Consider the following 16,327-nt stretch of genomic DNA (forward strand, 5'->3'; position numbering starts at 1 on the left):
ATTGAACTATGCAGCAGAAATCATTTTCACAACAATCATTTTAGTAGATTCTTGTAATATGTATCCTTGATTTAAATGTAGAAGCAATAAGAGTGGGTATTATGTTCACAGGTTGATCATTTTTTTGGTACTACAAGGTGAAGATACTTCCATGTCTGGTCTATAATCTCATCCTGTGTTAGACAGCATGGCCAAATGTACCTTTTTGTTAAATTACCAAAATCGATTACTCACTGACATGGTAAATCTCTCCTATCCTATTTGTGTCAATGATAGTTTAAAATTAGAGATTTTGAAGAAAACTTTCAAAAATTCAAAATCAACTTAAGAGTTACTTTTAATGCAAACTGTTTTTTCCACTCCTTTTTTCTAGAAGAAAAACTGAAAAATAAAAGATTTTGGATTTCGAGATAGGGTATTACATGGGCGCTTTGTTTTCCAAATGCTAATAGTCAAGTTCAAATTGATGTTTTAGCCTTATCACCTAACGACTATAGTTGTGTTGGACATACTTTAAGTAGACATTTGGCACTCCCATCAATCACATGTGAAATTTTTAGAAATAGCCACATCAAACGCTTTGATTAATCCACATTCATGATATATACTTGCATTTTGTATTTGAGTCCCAGGAACATATGTTTTAGCATATTCTTCTTTGTTTCAAAAATCTTATGTCACCAACTTTCTTGCTTTGTTTACTAAAATTGTTTTTAGTTATCTTTTTATACTATGTGGATTTACCAAATGCTAATATTTTTAGCAGTTTGTCTTCAGTTATTTTTCTATACTATGTGGATTTACCAAATGCTAATATATTTAGCAATTTGTCTTATATCTTAGCAATAGAACCAATTCTTTCAATTTGTGCATCATGGACTTTATGCCTCTCCTTGTGTTTTTAGTTCATGTACATGCACTTTTGATCCATAAAGAGGTAATTTTTCACTTAAGATTAATAATGGATGACTGCTTAAAGTGAATTATGGAATATGATCCCTGTGGTATTGTCTGAAATCCTGATGCCCAAATCCAGGAATAGGAAGCAACGGTTTTAACTTTTAAGAGAATTAAAATTTCCATTGTTTTGGACTAAGAGATGCAGATATCATGTATATTGTTAATTTTGATTAATTTGTTGACATCTATAAGTATATTTATTTGGTATATTATTGCATGTGCACAATGACAGGACACTTACATACATATTACTTCATCTTGCCCTGATATTTCTCATACTATCACTTGTCTGCTGGAGTGTCTAAAAGTGTTATTCATTCATCAGACTTTGAAGTCCTCATGTATAACGTTACATGTATGAAAGGCTATTACACATAAGCCCTTACACTATGATATGTTTGTCTGAGAATGCTGCAATCACTTCTGTATTTTGTGATCTCAACAGTTTTGGCAAAAAGAAGAAAACAAGCATTTTTTCGGAGCTACAAAAGCCAACAACCTAGGTATGTTAAATCTTAGTTACTTCGTACATGCAATGTACTTGTTACTACTTTTCATTTTCCTTTTACCAAGCTATTGTAATATATAGAATTTGCTGTACGAGCCATTTTCTATGGATATATTCACATGGGTAATGTCAATTCTTCCTATTTACAATCTGCTTATTTATATTTCACTCTTTTTTCACTATCATACAAATCTCATTTGGATTATATTTATCTCAAGTTTCTAAAACAGCATTCAGGAAAGATTTGTTCATACACATGATCAATATGCATAATTGTGTGCATATGCACTCATTATAAGTGTTTTGGTAAAATATTATTTACATTCATATTGGTTGATCATTTATAGTTACCACCCATAATTATAGCAAAAGGTGATTATGCTCACCCTAGGCGTCCCTCATAGCCCGTCCCCAGGTTATGTGAAGGGAGGTAAATCACGGGATTAACTTATAACCGACCGTTAAGTTGGCTAGTGTGTGCCCACAGGGAATTGATCCTTTGCCCATTATAGCAAGTCTACCACCCTCTAGCCAATTGGGCATCTCGTGGGGACAATAGTTACCACCCATAATGATTATATTCTAGCTTGATAAGAAACTTGATTGGAAATTAAGACAACATCTAACTGTACAAACATATTCATATGCTGCATATATAATATGGTGAATCATTACATATGCTAGTGTTTTAAAAACTAGCCTATGCAGCCACATTGCCTTTTTCAACAAGGGATTGCATTATGTTTCTTTAGGTGATTTGCCTAGGTGGCTAACTAGGTACTTATGCATGCTAGGTGGGTGCTTGTTTAGGATATCTATGTAGTGAGAAGGAGGAAAAATTGGTTTGGTCCACTTAATAGATAGGAATTTAATTAGGGCTTTGGTGATGATTTTTCTCCACCAAAGAAGATTTTTTTTAATGATGTGAAATACTGAATAAGAGTTTGATGAACAGCATTTGTAAGTGTTACATATTTGTTTTGGAAGGAATAAACATTTTATATTCGTGTAACTAACATATATACTTATTCTATATTGTAATAGTAACTCCATGTTTTCTATGAGGGAGAGAAATGACTAGGGAGAGAAGTGAGGTAGATAAAAGAAATTCAATTGGGAAAGGATAGGAAAATGTTTCCCTTTTTTGGGTTTCTTGGGGGAGTTGTTAAGGGGAGGAGAGAGTAGGGAAGGTTAAAAATTTCTTGATTTGACAAAACATAATAAACATAAATAATAGATGGATTTTTGAAAAATAATTTTGATTTTTTTTTTGACAAGATTTACTTGACATTTGTGTTGAAGTAGAGGTTTTACCTAATTTGGGCAAAAAAATGACTCACGTGGAATAAATTCCCAACTCTTTCTTGAGATGAAATCGAGGGAAAAGGCACTTGAGGAATTTTTCCCCTAATTGTATTTCTTTGTGGTTTTTCCATTAGGAAATATGTGTTTAGTTTTCTAGGTGTATAATATTAATATACTTTGTCAGGTTTACGTTAATCAATTTTATTAATATAAATATTTAAATAATTTTTTAATAATGGGTCCCCTTGCATTCTGCACGTACCATATTAAGTGTGTCAATTGCTTGCCTCTGAAAAATGTGTTTTAGAGCTTTGGCATATAGATATGGGTCTACATAAGTGGGGTGGTTGCCACAACAGATGAAACTTCACTAGCGCAGCAAAGACAATGGTAGTTACAATTGTGCCAAAAAATTTTTTGTCCCTTTGAGGCTAGATCAAACCAAAAAGACAAGTCAAATATACTTTTAAATTAAATACATATCTTCTTGGAAGTTATGTAAGAGATTTTGTCTGACCTCTACTTCGTCCATGTGACTTGTGGTTCTCGTCGTAATGCAATATGTGCTAACATTTGGTGAAGAGATAGAGTAGAAATTAATGTCCCCGGGAGGAGTTGATGGCGATGGAGAGAAAGGAGAGTCGCTAGGTTTGTCATCTCATGACACCTCTCTTAGAAATTTGATCAAAGGTCTCTTTTTTTAATCGTATATATATAAGTTGACTTCCAACTATCTTTTAATCTGGATTGTCAATTCAAATTCAATCAAGTAAAAGGCTAATAAATTAGGAATCAATTCCTAGTTTGCCTCAACTATCTTATAATTTGAAAAATAATTGATTTTATAAGACTTTAAACCTTTTAAAATTTTTACAATTCTTATTAAATATTTTTAAAAATTATTTTTTCTCTAAACTAATTTTCACAATTCTTAAAAAATTAATTTGAGCCTATTAGAATTTTGAATTAAAATTCGATTAATCTTAATTAATTTTAATTTACTCTCTTATTTAATCGTACAAATTAATGCTAATTAAGTGTCAAATTTAATTAAATAAATAAATTTTTATTTATTCCAATTAAATTCTCTACTAAAATTAGTTAAAGTAACTAACACTTAATTATCTAAAAGTTATGAACATAATTAACTCTTAATTCTTCAATTTTCTCTCTCAAGTTACATGTTTTTTTTTGTCGATAGGTTGAGCCTTGTGCATAGATTGTAGACTCCTAGAGATAATGGTAGTATACATAAATGATCAAACATTTAAAAGGGTCACCAATTGAATTGTTTGTATGATATATTCTCCTGTTTAACATGAGTGATAAGTTTTATACCAATCACTCACATTCCTAAGGCTAGCAACATATCTAACCATAAGTGTACATATAACACTTTTAAGGGTTCAATATACAACTGTGTTAAAATAAGTTGACATTCTTATCACATGCTAATTTTACATTTAAGGACTTTTTGCACCCACCTTGAATAAGCAAATTAAAATATTAGCAACATTTCAAATGATATTTCATTGTGAGACATGTCTAGTTGGTTGGTCTCAAATATTTCACATTCATAGTTGTCTACATTCTATCTATTGGCGTGATATGACAGTCTATCTTATAATAGAAATATAGCATGTATTGATTGTATCCCCAAATCAATGTCTCTAAGTTGCTATGACTGGGACATCTGATTCTAGCACTTTGTATGCCTTAGAATTGTCTCACATCTCAATCAATTTGTTATTAAAAAATGATCCTATTTGGATTTTATTACAAATATTTATTAATAAGATAATTTTACTAAAGAAACAATTGCTTCATTTTGTTTCTAAAGCACTATCACTATGGTACTTATAATTAAATTTGAAAATTTTAGTAAGCCACCTTATTCCCCAATGTTGTCTTTGAGTCTGTAGTTTTTATTTTTTTTTTATTTTTGAATGGAAATTGGAACCGCCAGAGATAATTGCATCTTAATTTGTTGGAGTGTAAATAGCATCAACTTTGAGTAAATCAGTTAATATTTAGTATTTCATTGCATGGATTCTTATACTAAAACCTTAACTACTCTCGGATCTCCTATGAATTTCATAATTGCATATGGTACATATGATCCACAGCCAATATAAAATGATATATTTTTATTCTCCCATTCATTAGTGTTTCTTTTTCATGATTTACCTCAATTCCATCACTTCTTCACCCAGAGCTTCAGTTTTCAAAGATGAAATAATAAGGGAGATTGAAACATCACTTGGGTGTTCCCACAGTTTTAATCAATCTGTTTTATGGAATCCAATTAAACCAACATAAGATGATTCGATAAAAATGTTTATGCATTTTTTAGAAATGGGATGGGGGAGGGTAATTATATCCTAATATTTCAATTTTGTACAACTGTGAAGTCAACTACAGGAAAAGTCTGACAAATGTGCATTAATATTTTTATGAATTTCTGATTGCTGCTTGAGCCATCTAATTCTGATCAGGAGTTCAAAGTAATATTTTATTGGTATTTGTTAAATTCCTCAACCAATTCATATGAACTAGATATAATTTGATAAAATTAATACCTAATTTTTTTTATATATAATCTAGGCGTTTGGGCTTCGCCCGTCTAATCTTGGAGGTAGATAGCCTTCCCCTTGGTTCTCCTACCGAAAATCTGGAGTACAACTTATGCACATTTAGAAATCTTAAGGTAGATGATTATTTTGTCAGTGACATGCATGAATTTATTGTCCTGGTTTTTGCAAGTGGTATAGGAGTTTCTTCTATTAAACATAGATTTTAGAGAGTATCATGAAGAATCTTCACATCAAGGATAATTAATCCATTTGTTTATGGGTCTATTACATACACATGTATTTGTAGGTACCCAGTTTGTTCACCTAGTAATAGTAATGTTAGTATTTAGAACAATCGTGTGGATATTCTGAAAAGCATAAAACGCTAGTGCTACTTTGGTTTTTTAACTCAATACATCGTTTTTTACTTTTAAATATTTGGTCATTTGATTTCATTACAGTCAAATAAGAAAAATATTGTTCTTTGTGCTAAATAAATATTATGGTTGAAGCAGTTACTTTATCACATTGATGATGTTATGCTAAGTTGGATTCCATCCAAATGTTACTTGGACACTATTAAACAACTCTATGATTGTTCTATTTGATTACTTACCTTCTCAGATCAGATCAGATCAACAAGTTTCAGCAACAAAACCTTCCTCCTGTAGCTGATCCTCTATCATCCCCATTTATAATTGCAAACTACTGTCATGTAATTTCACTTATCTAGTCAAATCAAATTGCAACTTTGAGTTAATTCTAAATCTCCTTTTGTTCAGGTCTAGATTGATCCTTCTCTTCCTAACTTTGTTCTTGAACAAGGCTAGCAACTTTTGATGGTAGCTTCCTGCTCCTTGATCATGGTTATCTCAACATATCACATGGTTAGACTTGTAGCTGTGCCCAGAAAAAGAGAAAAATCAGTGCACCAAGTCTGAGAAATGCAGTTCCCCACACTAGGTGCATGCTAAAATGGTTCTCAAAGATATTTCTTTTGGGAATGTTGCTAGGAGCAATGACCCTCTACCAGGGAGCAAGGTAATATGCTAGGTCTGATTGTCCAAACCTGAAATGAAATGCTTTTGCAATATAGGCTAGCAAATATGCTCCGAAATCTTTGCATAAATGCCATTAGAAGGTTTTTCTTTGTTAAAATAATAACAAAATAATTTATTTGATAAAATTGCAACTTAACCTTTAACTATGTAAAGTATTTTTGAATTAGATTATTTATTGATATTTTGTCTAATATTTTGATAGATTTTATTTAATATTTTGAAATGAAATAAATAATTTTAGATAAGTTGGTAGAGATTTTAAGAAAGATATATGCCATATCAAAATTTGCAACGGTAAATAATTTCACTAATTTGAAAGGGATAAGTGTGCGTTTGCTCCTTTTGAATGATTTGGTAAGATGAATAGTTGGTATTTGTAAATCATCTATTATGCTGGAGTGACATCAAGATTTTCTATAATTGGCAAAAGGTGGAACCGCCACCCTAGCGGCCCCCTGGCCCCGGCCCCATAAGATTCCAGAGGGAGTAAATCACGGTTAATGTTGGGCAGGATAGATTTTCTATAATTAATCTTTGAGGAGGTGGTTCTCTCTCGACTAAGCTATTTTACCATGAACTAGAGTAATAATTGAATGCTTCTGCAGCTTTGTGGTTATAAGAAAAAGAATCTGGATGGTCTCCACTTTGGGACAGTCAGATGCTTAGAACTTCATAATTTGACAGATTGGGATAAAACAGCAGTAAGATAAAGACGAATGAATACCCTCAGGATTCTTTTTCTTCTTCATGCCACTGCTAAGATTGGTCGTTTTTCTTTTCTGCCCACAGGAACTTGTGGCTGAAGAGAAGGTTTTGTCCGACAGTTCCTCAGATGGAGAATAGTTGCTGCAAGAATATTATTGGATTATCGGATGAGTACGGCTAGAAATTGCCATCATGGTAAATAATGGCAATGTTTCCTCAGGAAACATCATGCCCCATCGTGCTCTGCTAAACCTCTAAATTTATGCACGTGAGGGTTTTAAAAGAGAATAAAATCTGCAGGGAGTGGAAGAAGTTTTTTTTCCCCTCTGGAAATATAGGCTAACAGTATTCATGAAGAAGCAAGTTAATAGTCAGAAGTGTCCTCGAGTGAGCGTTGAAAAGAAGCAATAAATGCCGTGAAGCTGCCTTTGGACGCGTCTTCCGTTGTATCCGCACTGTATCCAGTAACGACTCTGATCCGTGAAGATTTTGTTGCGAACAAAATGCCTCTAAAATCTCTTAATTTGCAAATGGCTTATGAAAGACATGTGAAGAGCCATGGATGTAAATAATTAACACCAGCTGGGTGATCATCTGACAGGATAAACTAATCCCCACTCCTCCCTCCTTTTGATATGTTCCAATGGACCAACGCACGTCAGGCGGCTGACGTCGCCCTGTGTCTCCCCAATGCAGATTTGGTTAATTTAAGCAGGTTTCATCATCAAACCAGAGAAGTTCAAGATTCAAGGAAATAAAAATACATTATCCGCCCCAATACTGAATGCGGCAAGACTTTGATTTGTTCCACAAGGGTTGCATCTGGTCCCTCCCAATGAGGATTATTGTAATGTAACAGGACACGAAAAAACTAAAAGAATAAGATTGTGAAGAGATGGATTGATGTACCTCATTCGGGGTTGCAAGTTCCCGTGGAAGGTATAAACAATGTATGTCATAATTGGCTGTTGGGCGATTGATATCATTGTATATAATACGAAAGGTATAAATTTCAGCATCAAAGCTTGCAATGGCGACAGCTGAACGACAAGTGTCCTCAGGCATACATGCTCTCTACGGGTGTTCTCAGTCATCCAATGCTCCTCCAGTCAGATTTAATGTGTTGAACTGGTTTGAGCCACTTAACTAGCTATGTTCATTTGAGGTGATTACAGTTTAGATAAGGTGGGTAGCTATCGTTGGAAATGGATGAGTTTGATCCGAAGTGTTTGATTTATCTTTCTTAGGGGAGGAGAGACTAAGTGTGTGTTATTTCTGTTATTTCTTATTTTCCTATATTTTTCCTATAATAATTTGGGTAGGTCATTTGGCTGAATCTAGATAAGCAGTCAATATCAAAGTTTTATCAAAAATTATTTAAAATACTCTTGCACTATTTTAGTAGAGTGGGCGTGCCTCTGGCTGGAGCTTTGGTGCAGCGGTTAGTTATTCTAGTGGTTAATTAGATATTTAAAGTTTGAATTCTAGTTATGATGTATTGTAAGATATTTTCTTTCAATAGGATGATAAACTTAAGGATATCGGATTGACAATCATGACTACTTCTTGATTTATTTAGCGGGTTGTATGTGAGATCGAATCAGTTATTTCAGGATTAATCAAATTGTAAGAGTTGGATACTTGAGGTATATATTAAAATAAATAATAGAGTGGGCGTTGGTAAAAATTGATGATCTAATAGAAATGTCAGATTTCTTCTTATACATCATACACAACTCTTATTTGGCAATTCACATGGTGGTTTTAAGGTGGTAGATTATTCTTCTTATAAATACTCATCATTGACTTAATTTCTATGGGACCGATGATCGTAATCATTCATGTCTCTTTGACTTTTGATTTTACTTATGACTAGATAACTTTTTATTTTAAAGTTTCCACTATATTCTATCCTTCCTCTTCTTATTTGCAAAATATTCTATTATCATCACCATGAGTCTATTAATTTCACTTTAATAAACCCTCTTTCTTTTTCATGATTAATTCCTCTAGTTCTTCCAATTCTCCATGAATCTAATGAATCTAATAGAGGTTCTTATCCTCCTCTATAAGATAAGAGTCGGAAGGAGCTTATCTTAAACTTCCATCATGACCTAGGCCAAGTTAGTGAAACTTTGTATGCGATATCATATACATGCTTCTTCTCATTTCAATGTCGTAACTTGAGATGACTAAACTTATTGCCTCCAATTTTCATTTAACCTTTTTTTTGAGGTTGGGCTCATCTTCTCCTTCCTATTTTCATCTTCCACTCCTTAGTAAGTAAGATCTTTTTGTGAGATAGTTCTCTCTTAATTTAAACCCATAGAGTAGATATAGAGTGGATTGAGAACTTTTTTTTTTATATATACCAAGGCTATTGGATAATCACTTAGAGCAAGTGCTACATCAAATTTCCATGGGAGGCATGGAAGTGTCGCAAGAGCTCCATCTCCAATAAAAGAAGTGGAAGAGATGGTTTTCCTTATTATAGGTGTCGATTGATCAGAACTGACAAGTGATCATTTGACAATATAAATTTTCATAATATTTTTCTTAATCTTTCTTAGGAGGATACTGAGAAGTTGAGTGCCTCTAGACTTGAATCTATATGGTTAGATTATGTATATTTATTTCTTTATAGTTTTTAGGGTAATTTGATCTTTTTCTTTTTTATATTTAGAGTTTAAGGTTTCTTAACTGTATACGACCTTATACTTTGTATTTCTAATTATCAATTTTTGATTCAATAATATGACTTGTTTTTTCTTTTTCTTAATTTCTACATGGTATCAGAGCTAAGTTCTCTTTCTCTGGCTTAATTTTTTTTGCCGTCCCCTATTATTGCTTTCTGTTGCTGCTGTCGTCTCCTACTACTGTTGCCGATTTCGGTGCCGACACCTTGTCCTGTTGATTTCGGCACCGACGACTTGTCCTGTCGATTTTGATGCCGACGCTCTTTTCTGTCGATTTTGGTGTTGACGTCCTATGCTGTTGATTTCGACGTCGACGTTCTTTTCTGTTGATTTCTGTGCCGACGTCTCGTGTTACCGATTTTGGCATTGACATCCTTTTCTACTGATTGCGACACCGATGCCCAATGTTGTCGATTTCTACGTTTGACATCTTTTTCTATCTCGAATTCTCTGTGTGACCACAGGTCATCCTGACACCAGTTTTTACAGATCGTATAGATGTGTATTCTTAAAGTTTGATTATTCTGAGCATTATTCATTTTGTCATTATGCCTGATCGTGCAGATGCTTCATGGATATTTGATCCATATATGTTGAAGCAGTTTTAACAGTTCCTTGTTTTACAACCCTCTGCCATGTCAACTTCCTCTCATATAGGTTTGTCATCGTCTGGTATTTCAGGTATATCTTCATCCTTATAGATTTTGGACTCTAGTGCCTCCCATCATATGTCATCTAATTTATCATCTTTTGTTTCTTTTTCTTCCTGTTCATCTATATCTATTGTGACAGCTGATGGTACTTCCATGTCATTAGTAGGTGCCGGTTTAATTGTTACATCTTGTTTATCTCTTACTGATGTTTATTATATTCCAAGTCTTACTTTAAATCTTGTTTCTGTTAGTCAATTATGTGAGTCTGGATACCTAGTCTCTTTTTCTTCATCCAATTGTTATGTTCAAGACCTGTAATCTCAGAGGCAGATTGGGACAGGTCATAGGCAAGGAGGACTCTATGTTTTAAATCAACTCAAAGTACCAGAAGTTGTAGTTTCAAATGTGGATTTATCATTTTTTCATCTGAATCGTTCATCTTCTGATTTTTATTTATGACACTCTTGTTTAGGTAATGTTTCAGCATCTTGTTTGTAGTTTTTAGCTTCTATTGGAGTATTAAGACCTTTAAAAAGTTTTGATATTTTTTATTGTAGTGGTTGTAAACTGGCCAAATTTTCAGCCTTATCATTTTCTAAAAGTTTTTTTTTTCTTCTGCTCCATTTGATCTTATCCATTCTGATGTGTGGGGACCCTCTCCTATTCTTACAAAAGGGGAGGGGGTCAAGATATTATGTTTTGTTTATTAATAATTGCACTTGTTACACTTGTTTATCTTATGAAACACAGGTCTGATTATCTCACCATTTTCAACAATTTCAGAGGTCTTGTGAAAACTTAACACTCTAGTGTCATAAAGTGTTTTCATTGTGATTTAATTTGGAGGGGGGGGGGGGGTGAATACACTTCGAATCATCTTTCACAATTATTTGCTTTTGATGGTACTATTCATCAAACCTCTTGTACAGATACTCCTGAACAGAATGGTGTGGCTGAGCAAAAACATAGACATTTTGTTAAAATAGTTCATTCATTTTTATTGTCTGATAGTGTTCCTAGTACCTTTTGAGGGGAAGCAATCCTTACCGCTTCTCACGTAATTAATAAAATTCTAACCTCACACAATTTAGGCTTGTCACATTTTGAAAAATTGTATGGGCATGCTCCTCTCTATTTCTCTTTGCGTGTTTTTGGTTGTACTTGTTTTGTCCTTCGTCCACATGTCGAGCGTAATAAATTAGCCTCTCGGTCTGCTCTTTGTGTCCTTTTAGGTTATGGGGTTACTAAAAAAGGACATCGTTGCTTTGATTCCGTTAGTCAAAAATTGTATGTCTCTCGTCATGTTGTGTTTCTTGAGCATATTCTATTTTTTTCTATTCCAGCTAGTTTGCATAATATGACAAAGTCAGATCTACTTTGTATTGATTCTTTCAATACTGACACTTAGGAAGTTTCACTCACAGCTCCTACTGGTAGCTCAACTGAATCTGATATTTTGGTTTATGAAATATCCGCTCCATATGCTCCTCCTTTTGCCACTACCTAATCATCTCCTAAGGTTGCATATGATCTTTCTCTCCACCGTCGTCAATCCACTCGTGTTCGTAAGTCTACTAAACTGCCAGATTTTGCTTACTCTTGTTATTCTCATTCTTTTGCTTCATTTGTTGCATCTATTCATTGTCTTTCTTAGTCTGTATCCTATAGAAAAGTTGTTTGTAACCTACTTTAGTAGAGTGTTATGACTGATGAATTAACTGCTTTGCATCATACTCATACATGGGATTTGGTTTCGTTACCATCAGGAAAACACACTATTGGTTTTCGTTGGGTATATAAGATCAAAACTAAATTTGATGGATCTATTGAGCGATACAAAGCTCGTCTAGTTGGTAACCGTTATTCTCAGGAGTATGACATGGATTATGATGAAACATTTGCTCCTATTGTAAAAATGATGACTTTTGTACTCTGATTGTTGTTGCTTCTGTTCGTCGATGAAGAGTATCTCAGATGGATGTTAAGAATGTATTTCTAAATGGTGATCTTCATGGAGAAGTTTATATGTCACCTCCTCTTGGTATTTCACACCAACCCGATGAAGTTTGCATGTTTCGTAAAACGCTTTATGGTCTCAAATAAGCACCTCGTGCTTGATTTGAGAAGTTATCTACAGTGATTACTTCGTTTGATTTTCATCTTAGTAATCATGATTCAACATTGTTTGATAGATGTATGAGTGTAGATTGTATTCTTTTATTATTATATGTTGATGACATGATTATTACTGATGATGATTCTAATAGAATTGCTTCCCTAAAGTCTGAGTTGGCTCATCGTCTTTCTATGAAAGACTTGGGTATATTACACTACTTTCTGGGCATTGAGGTTGCTTATTTCCTGAAAGGTTATCTTTTATCTCAGTCAAAGTATATCTGATTTGTTTGAGCGTGCTTGTCTTACTGATAATAGAGTCGTTGATACTCCTATTAAGACCAATGCTCGATATTTTCCATCTGATGACTCACCTTTATTTGATCATAGTTTGTACATAACTATTGTTGGAAGCTTGGTTTATCTCATTGTGACTCGTCCAGATATTGTGTATGCTGTTCATGTGGTTAGTCAATTTGTTGCTGCACCAACTACAATTCATTAGGCTACTGTTCTTCGTATTCTCAGGTATCTTTGGGGCACTCAATTTCAAAGTTTTTTATTTCCTTCTACTTTATCTCTTGAATCACGTGCAGATTAGGCTGGTGATCCTAAGGATCGTAAATCTACCACTGACTTTTGCATTTTTCTTGGTGATTCCCTCATTTCTTGGAAGAGTAAGAAGCAAGATGTTATTTCTAGATTTTCCACCGAAGTTGAATATCGTGTCATGACCTCAACTACTTATAAGATAGTTTGGTTGTGTTGGTTACTTACGGATATAGTTATCTCTCTTCATCAACCTACTTGGTTATATTATTATAATCAACGTGCTATTCAAATTACTTGCAATTCAATTTTTCTTTTGTTTCTTGAAAGCTACAGATTACTGATATGTTTACCAAGTCACATTCTGCTTCACGCTTTCGTTTCTTATCTGACAAACTCTCAATGCTTTTAGCTGTCGCATCGTGAGTTTGAGGGGATGTTAGATTATATATATTTATTTATTTATACCTTTTAGAGTAATTTGATTTTTTTTTATATATTTAGAATTTAGGATTTCTTAACTGAACTATATAAGACCTTATATTCTGTATTTCTAATTATTAATTTTAGATTCAATAATATGATTATTTTTTCTTTTTCTTAATTTCTACATATACTGCTACTTTTTTTTTTTTATAGATCTCACAAATCTATAGATCTTGAGGGTGCCAATTTTTAAGAGTTTATAAGTTCTACTTTCATTCAACGTCCCACTAAGTCTTTTTATGTCCTTTATTATTATTATTTTGCATTTCTATAGATATGCACACCAACTTTGCTCCAAGACAACTTTGAGGAGGTCCCTCCTCAATTATTTATTCGATCGATAATGTAACTAAAGCATAAGGACAATCATGTAGTGAGTTTGAACTTGGCAAAACCGCTTTACTGGTTCACAACCCTAATCCAAATGAGCAAAATGATACAAAACCCTTTCTTAAAAAAGACAATTTGTGCCAAATTAACTACTTGTTGATAATTTTTTTTTTAAAAAAAACTCGATGCTCAGTCAACTTTACCAACCCTAACCCCAATGAGTAAAATGACAAAAAATTTCTTTTTAAAAAAAAAGGCAAAGTGAGATTGTGAAACTTTGAAGATCCAAATATTAATGTTTTTTGTTTTCCATGGTTGCAATCTACCCTAAAAATTTCTAAATAGTTGTTCGAAAGGGGCCGGGGGCACTGCCACTAGTCCGATGAAAGTCAAATCACGCATTCTCAGACCTAATCACGCTGGGCCTCCTCTCCCACTGAGCTTTCTACATGTGCTCATGCATCACGGAACAGTTGCATCCAAAACAAGGAATCGGGATTCCATGGCAGCAGTAGTGGCAGTGGAATCAATTATATACAGCAAGCACAGTGAAGAAGAAGAAGAAGAATTAGGCTCAGGTTCCTTCTTCTTCTTCTTTCTTCCTTCTTCTCTCTCTCTTTCATCACAGGCCATCTTCCACTAGATGGTCCCCCATGGCCATCGATGAAAGAGACAACACAAGATGCCCTTTACAGCTCTACTGTTGCTATCCATCTTTGTTTACAGTTTACTGCCCGAGCTTGGATTTTAAGAAGCTAGCTGAGTGGCCACCCAATTTGCAGTTTTTCTTTCTTTCCTTTTTTTTTTTTTTTTTATCCGGATCAGGTCAATGGAAACCCTCGCCTCTTCCTCCTGGTACGTAGCTGCCGAAGCCAGCTCCTGGCTCTTGATCTCTTTGATTTCTTGATTTGTCGGGGGGGAAGGAGATGGAGTCGGGGCATGGAAGATCTGACGGGTTTTCCATCACGACGAAGCAGGGAGAAGTGTGGAGGAGGCAGCGGGCCCCTTGCGAGCGGAAGGGAGGTGCAGCAGCGGGTTGTTGTTGGGGCGTGGAGATAGAGCGGATGTTCGATAAGGTCGTGACGCCGAGCGACGTGGGGAAGCTCAACCGGCTGGTGATCCCCAAGCAGCACGCCGAGAAATACTTCCCGCTGGGGGCCGGCGCCGATCGGAGCGGGGTGCTGCTCGCCTTCGAGGACTGCTCCGGCGAGTTCTGGCGCTTCAGGTACTGCTACTGGAGCAGCAGCCAGAGCTACGTGATGACCAAGGGGTGGAGCCGCTTCGTGAAGGAGAAGGGCTTGGGCACCGGGGACACCGTCTGCTTCGGCCGCGGCGTCGGGGAGTCCGGCCGCGACCGGCTTTTTATAGACTGGAAGAGGAGGCCGGATAGCCGCCCTCTCCGTGGCCTCGTCTCCTTGGGCCAATTCTTCATGCCGCATCAGCCGCCTCCGCCGCCGCCGCCCGCCGTAGTACTGTACAATGTGGTCGCGCCCACCGCCAACGTGCCGCAGGTAGTTTTCTTTCCATCTCCCGCCAACGTGCTGCGGCCGGTCCAGGTGCAACCTGGCAGCATCTTCGGAGGCGCGGAACCGGCTCACGATCGCCCACCCGGCGACGGCGGCCGGCAGGCGAGGGACGAGAAGGGCGTATGGCTTTTTGGGGTAAACCTCCTCGCCAGCGGCCGAAGGGACGTCGCCGGAGGCTCTAGCGACTTCACATCGTCACTGGAATCCTCGGAGGCCGCCGCTCTCAGGCCCCACGGCGTCGAATCCTCAGAGGGCTCGTCGTCTTCGTTGTGATCGTCGCCTTGTGGATCAACTGAAACTGGAAAAAACAAACCAAAAAAAAAATCAAAATCTCGGAGAGGTTCTTTAATTCTCTCTCTCTCTCTCTCTCTCTCTCTTAAACAAAATTCAGCACACTTTGCATTTTGATGATGTTGTGGAAGAATATTAGAACAAAAGCTCAATTACTTCTACTTAACTATGCTGAAAGACTCCATGAGATCAATACATACATGCATGCATAAGAAGAAAAGCTATGTGGGGGTGTTTCTTACTCGCTCTCTCCTTTTCCTATCTATCTTTCTCAACTTCCAACCAATGTTAGTTGTTCTAAAGAGCATGTAATCAGGTTTTCTCAGCTTTATCTTGCAGCAGAAAAGAAAATCATAGCAAGGCATATATGCAGTCGATTTGGATGGCAGAGAGACTAGCTAGAGCATTAATATATAAAGGTTAGTTTTAATCACTATGCATGGCCATCCATCTAGCTATTTCATGCACTTGTGATCGGTTTATCCCATCAACAACATATATGTTTATCACTAGCTTGTTCATGTCTTACAAGTGTCATTTAGTACTGGCAGTCGATCAGGGAGAACTTA

General features: G+C 35.6%; 2 protein-coding genes across 29 annotated transcripts in view; both read left to right on the top strand.

Moving 5' to 3' along the window:
- The window catches only part of LOC122042465, a 22,145-nt gene extending 14,015 nt beyond the window's left edge, over positions 1 to 8,130 (top strand). For 6 of the 28 annotated variants that reach the window (XR_006129256.1, XR_006129254.1, XR_006129255.1 and 3 more), the window contains 4 exons: positions 112 to 241; positions 1,406 to 1,463; positions 5,378 to 7,108; positions 7,197 to 8,130. The gene's annotated coding sequence lies outside the window, so the exon portion shown is untranslated. Of the gene's footprint in view, positions 1 to 111; positions 242 to 1,192; positions 1,464 to 1,549; positions 1,592 to 5,377; positions 7,109 to 7,196 lie in introns of all 28 variants that reach the window. The other 22 variants (XR_006129249.1, XR_006129246.1, XR_006129251.1 and 19 more) reach the window with 19 other exon arrangements.
- A 6,737-nt stretch (positions 8,131 to 14,867) lies between these two features.
- On the top strand, positions 14,868 to 15,740 carry LOC122044047 (B3 domain-containing protein Os02g0683500-like). Its single transcript, XM_042604593.1, has one exon. It carries the CDS (start codon positions 14,868 to 14,870, stop codon positions 15,738 to 15,740), a length of 873 nt encoding a protein of 290 aa, XP_042460527.1.
- Positions 15,741 to 16,327: the final 587 nt, after the last annotated feature.

This window comes from Zingiber officinale, chromosome 2A (assembly GCF_018446385.1).
Source record: "Zingiber officinale cultivar Zhangliang chromosome 2A, Zo_v1.1, whole genome shotgun sequence".
Classification (NCBI taxonomy): domain Eukaryota; kingdom Viridiplantae; phylum Streptophyta; class Magnoliopsida; order Zingiberales; family Zingiberaceae; genus Zingiber; species Zingiber officinale.

What these genes read in the sequence shown, in the direction of transcription:
- LOC122044047 (XM_042604593.1), top strand. Translation starts at nt 14,868, where the DNA reads ATGGAGTCGGGGCATGGAAGATCTGACGGGTTTTCCATCACGACGAAG.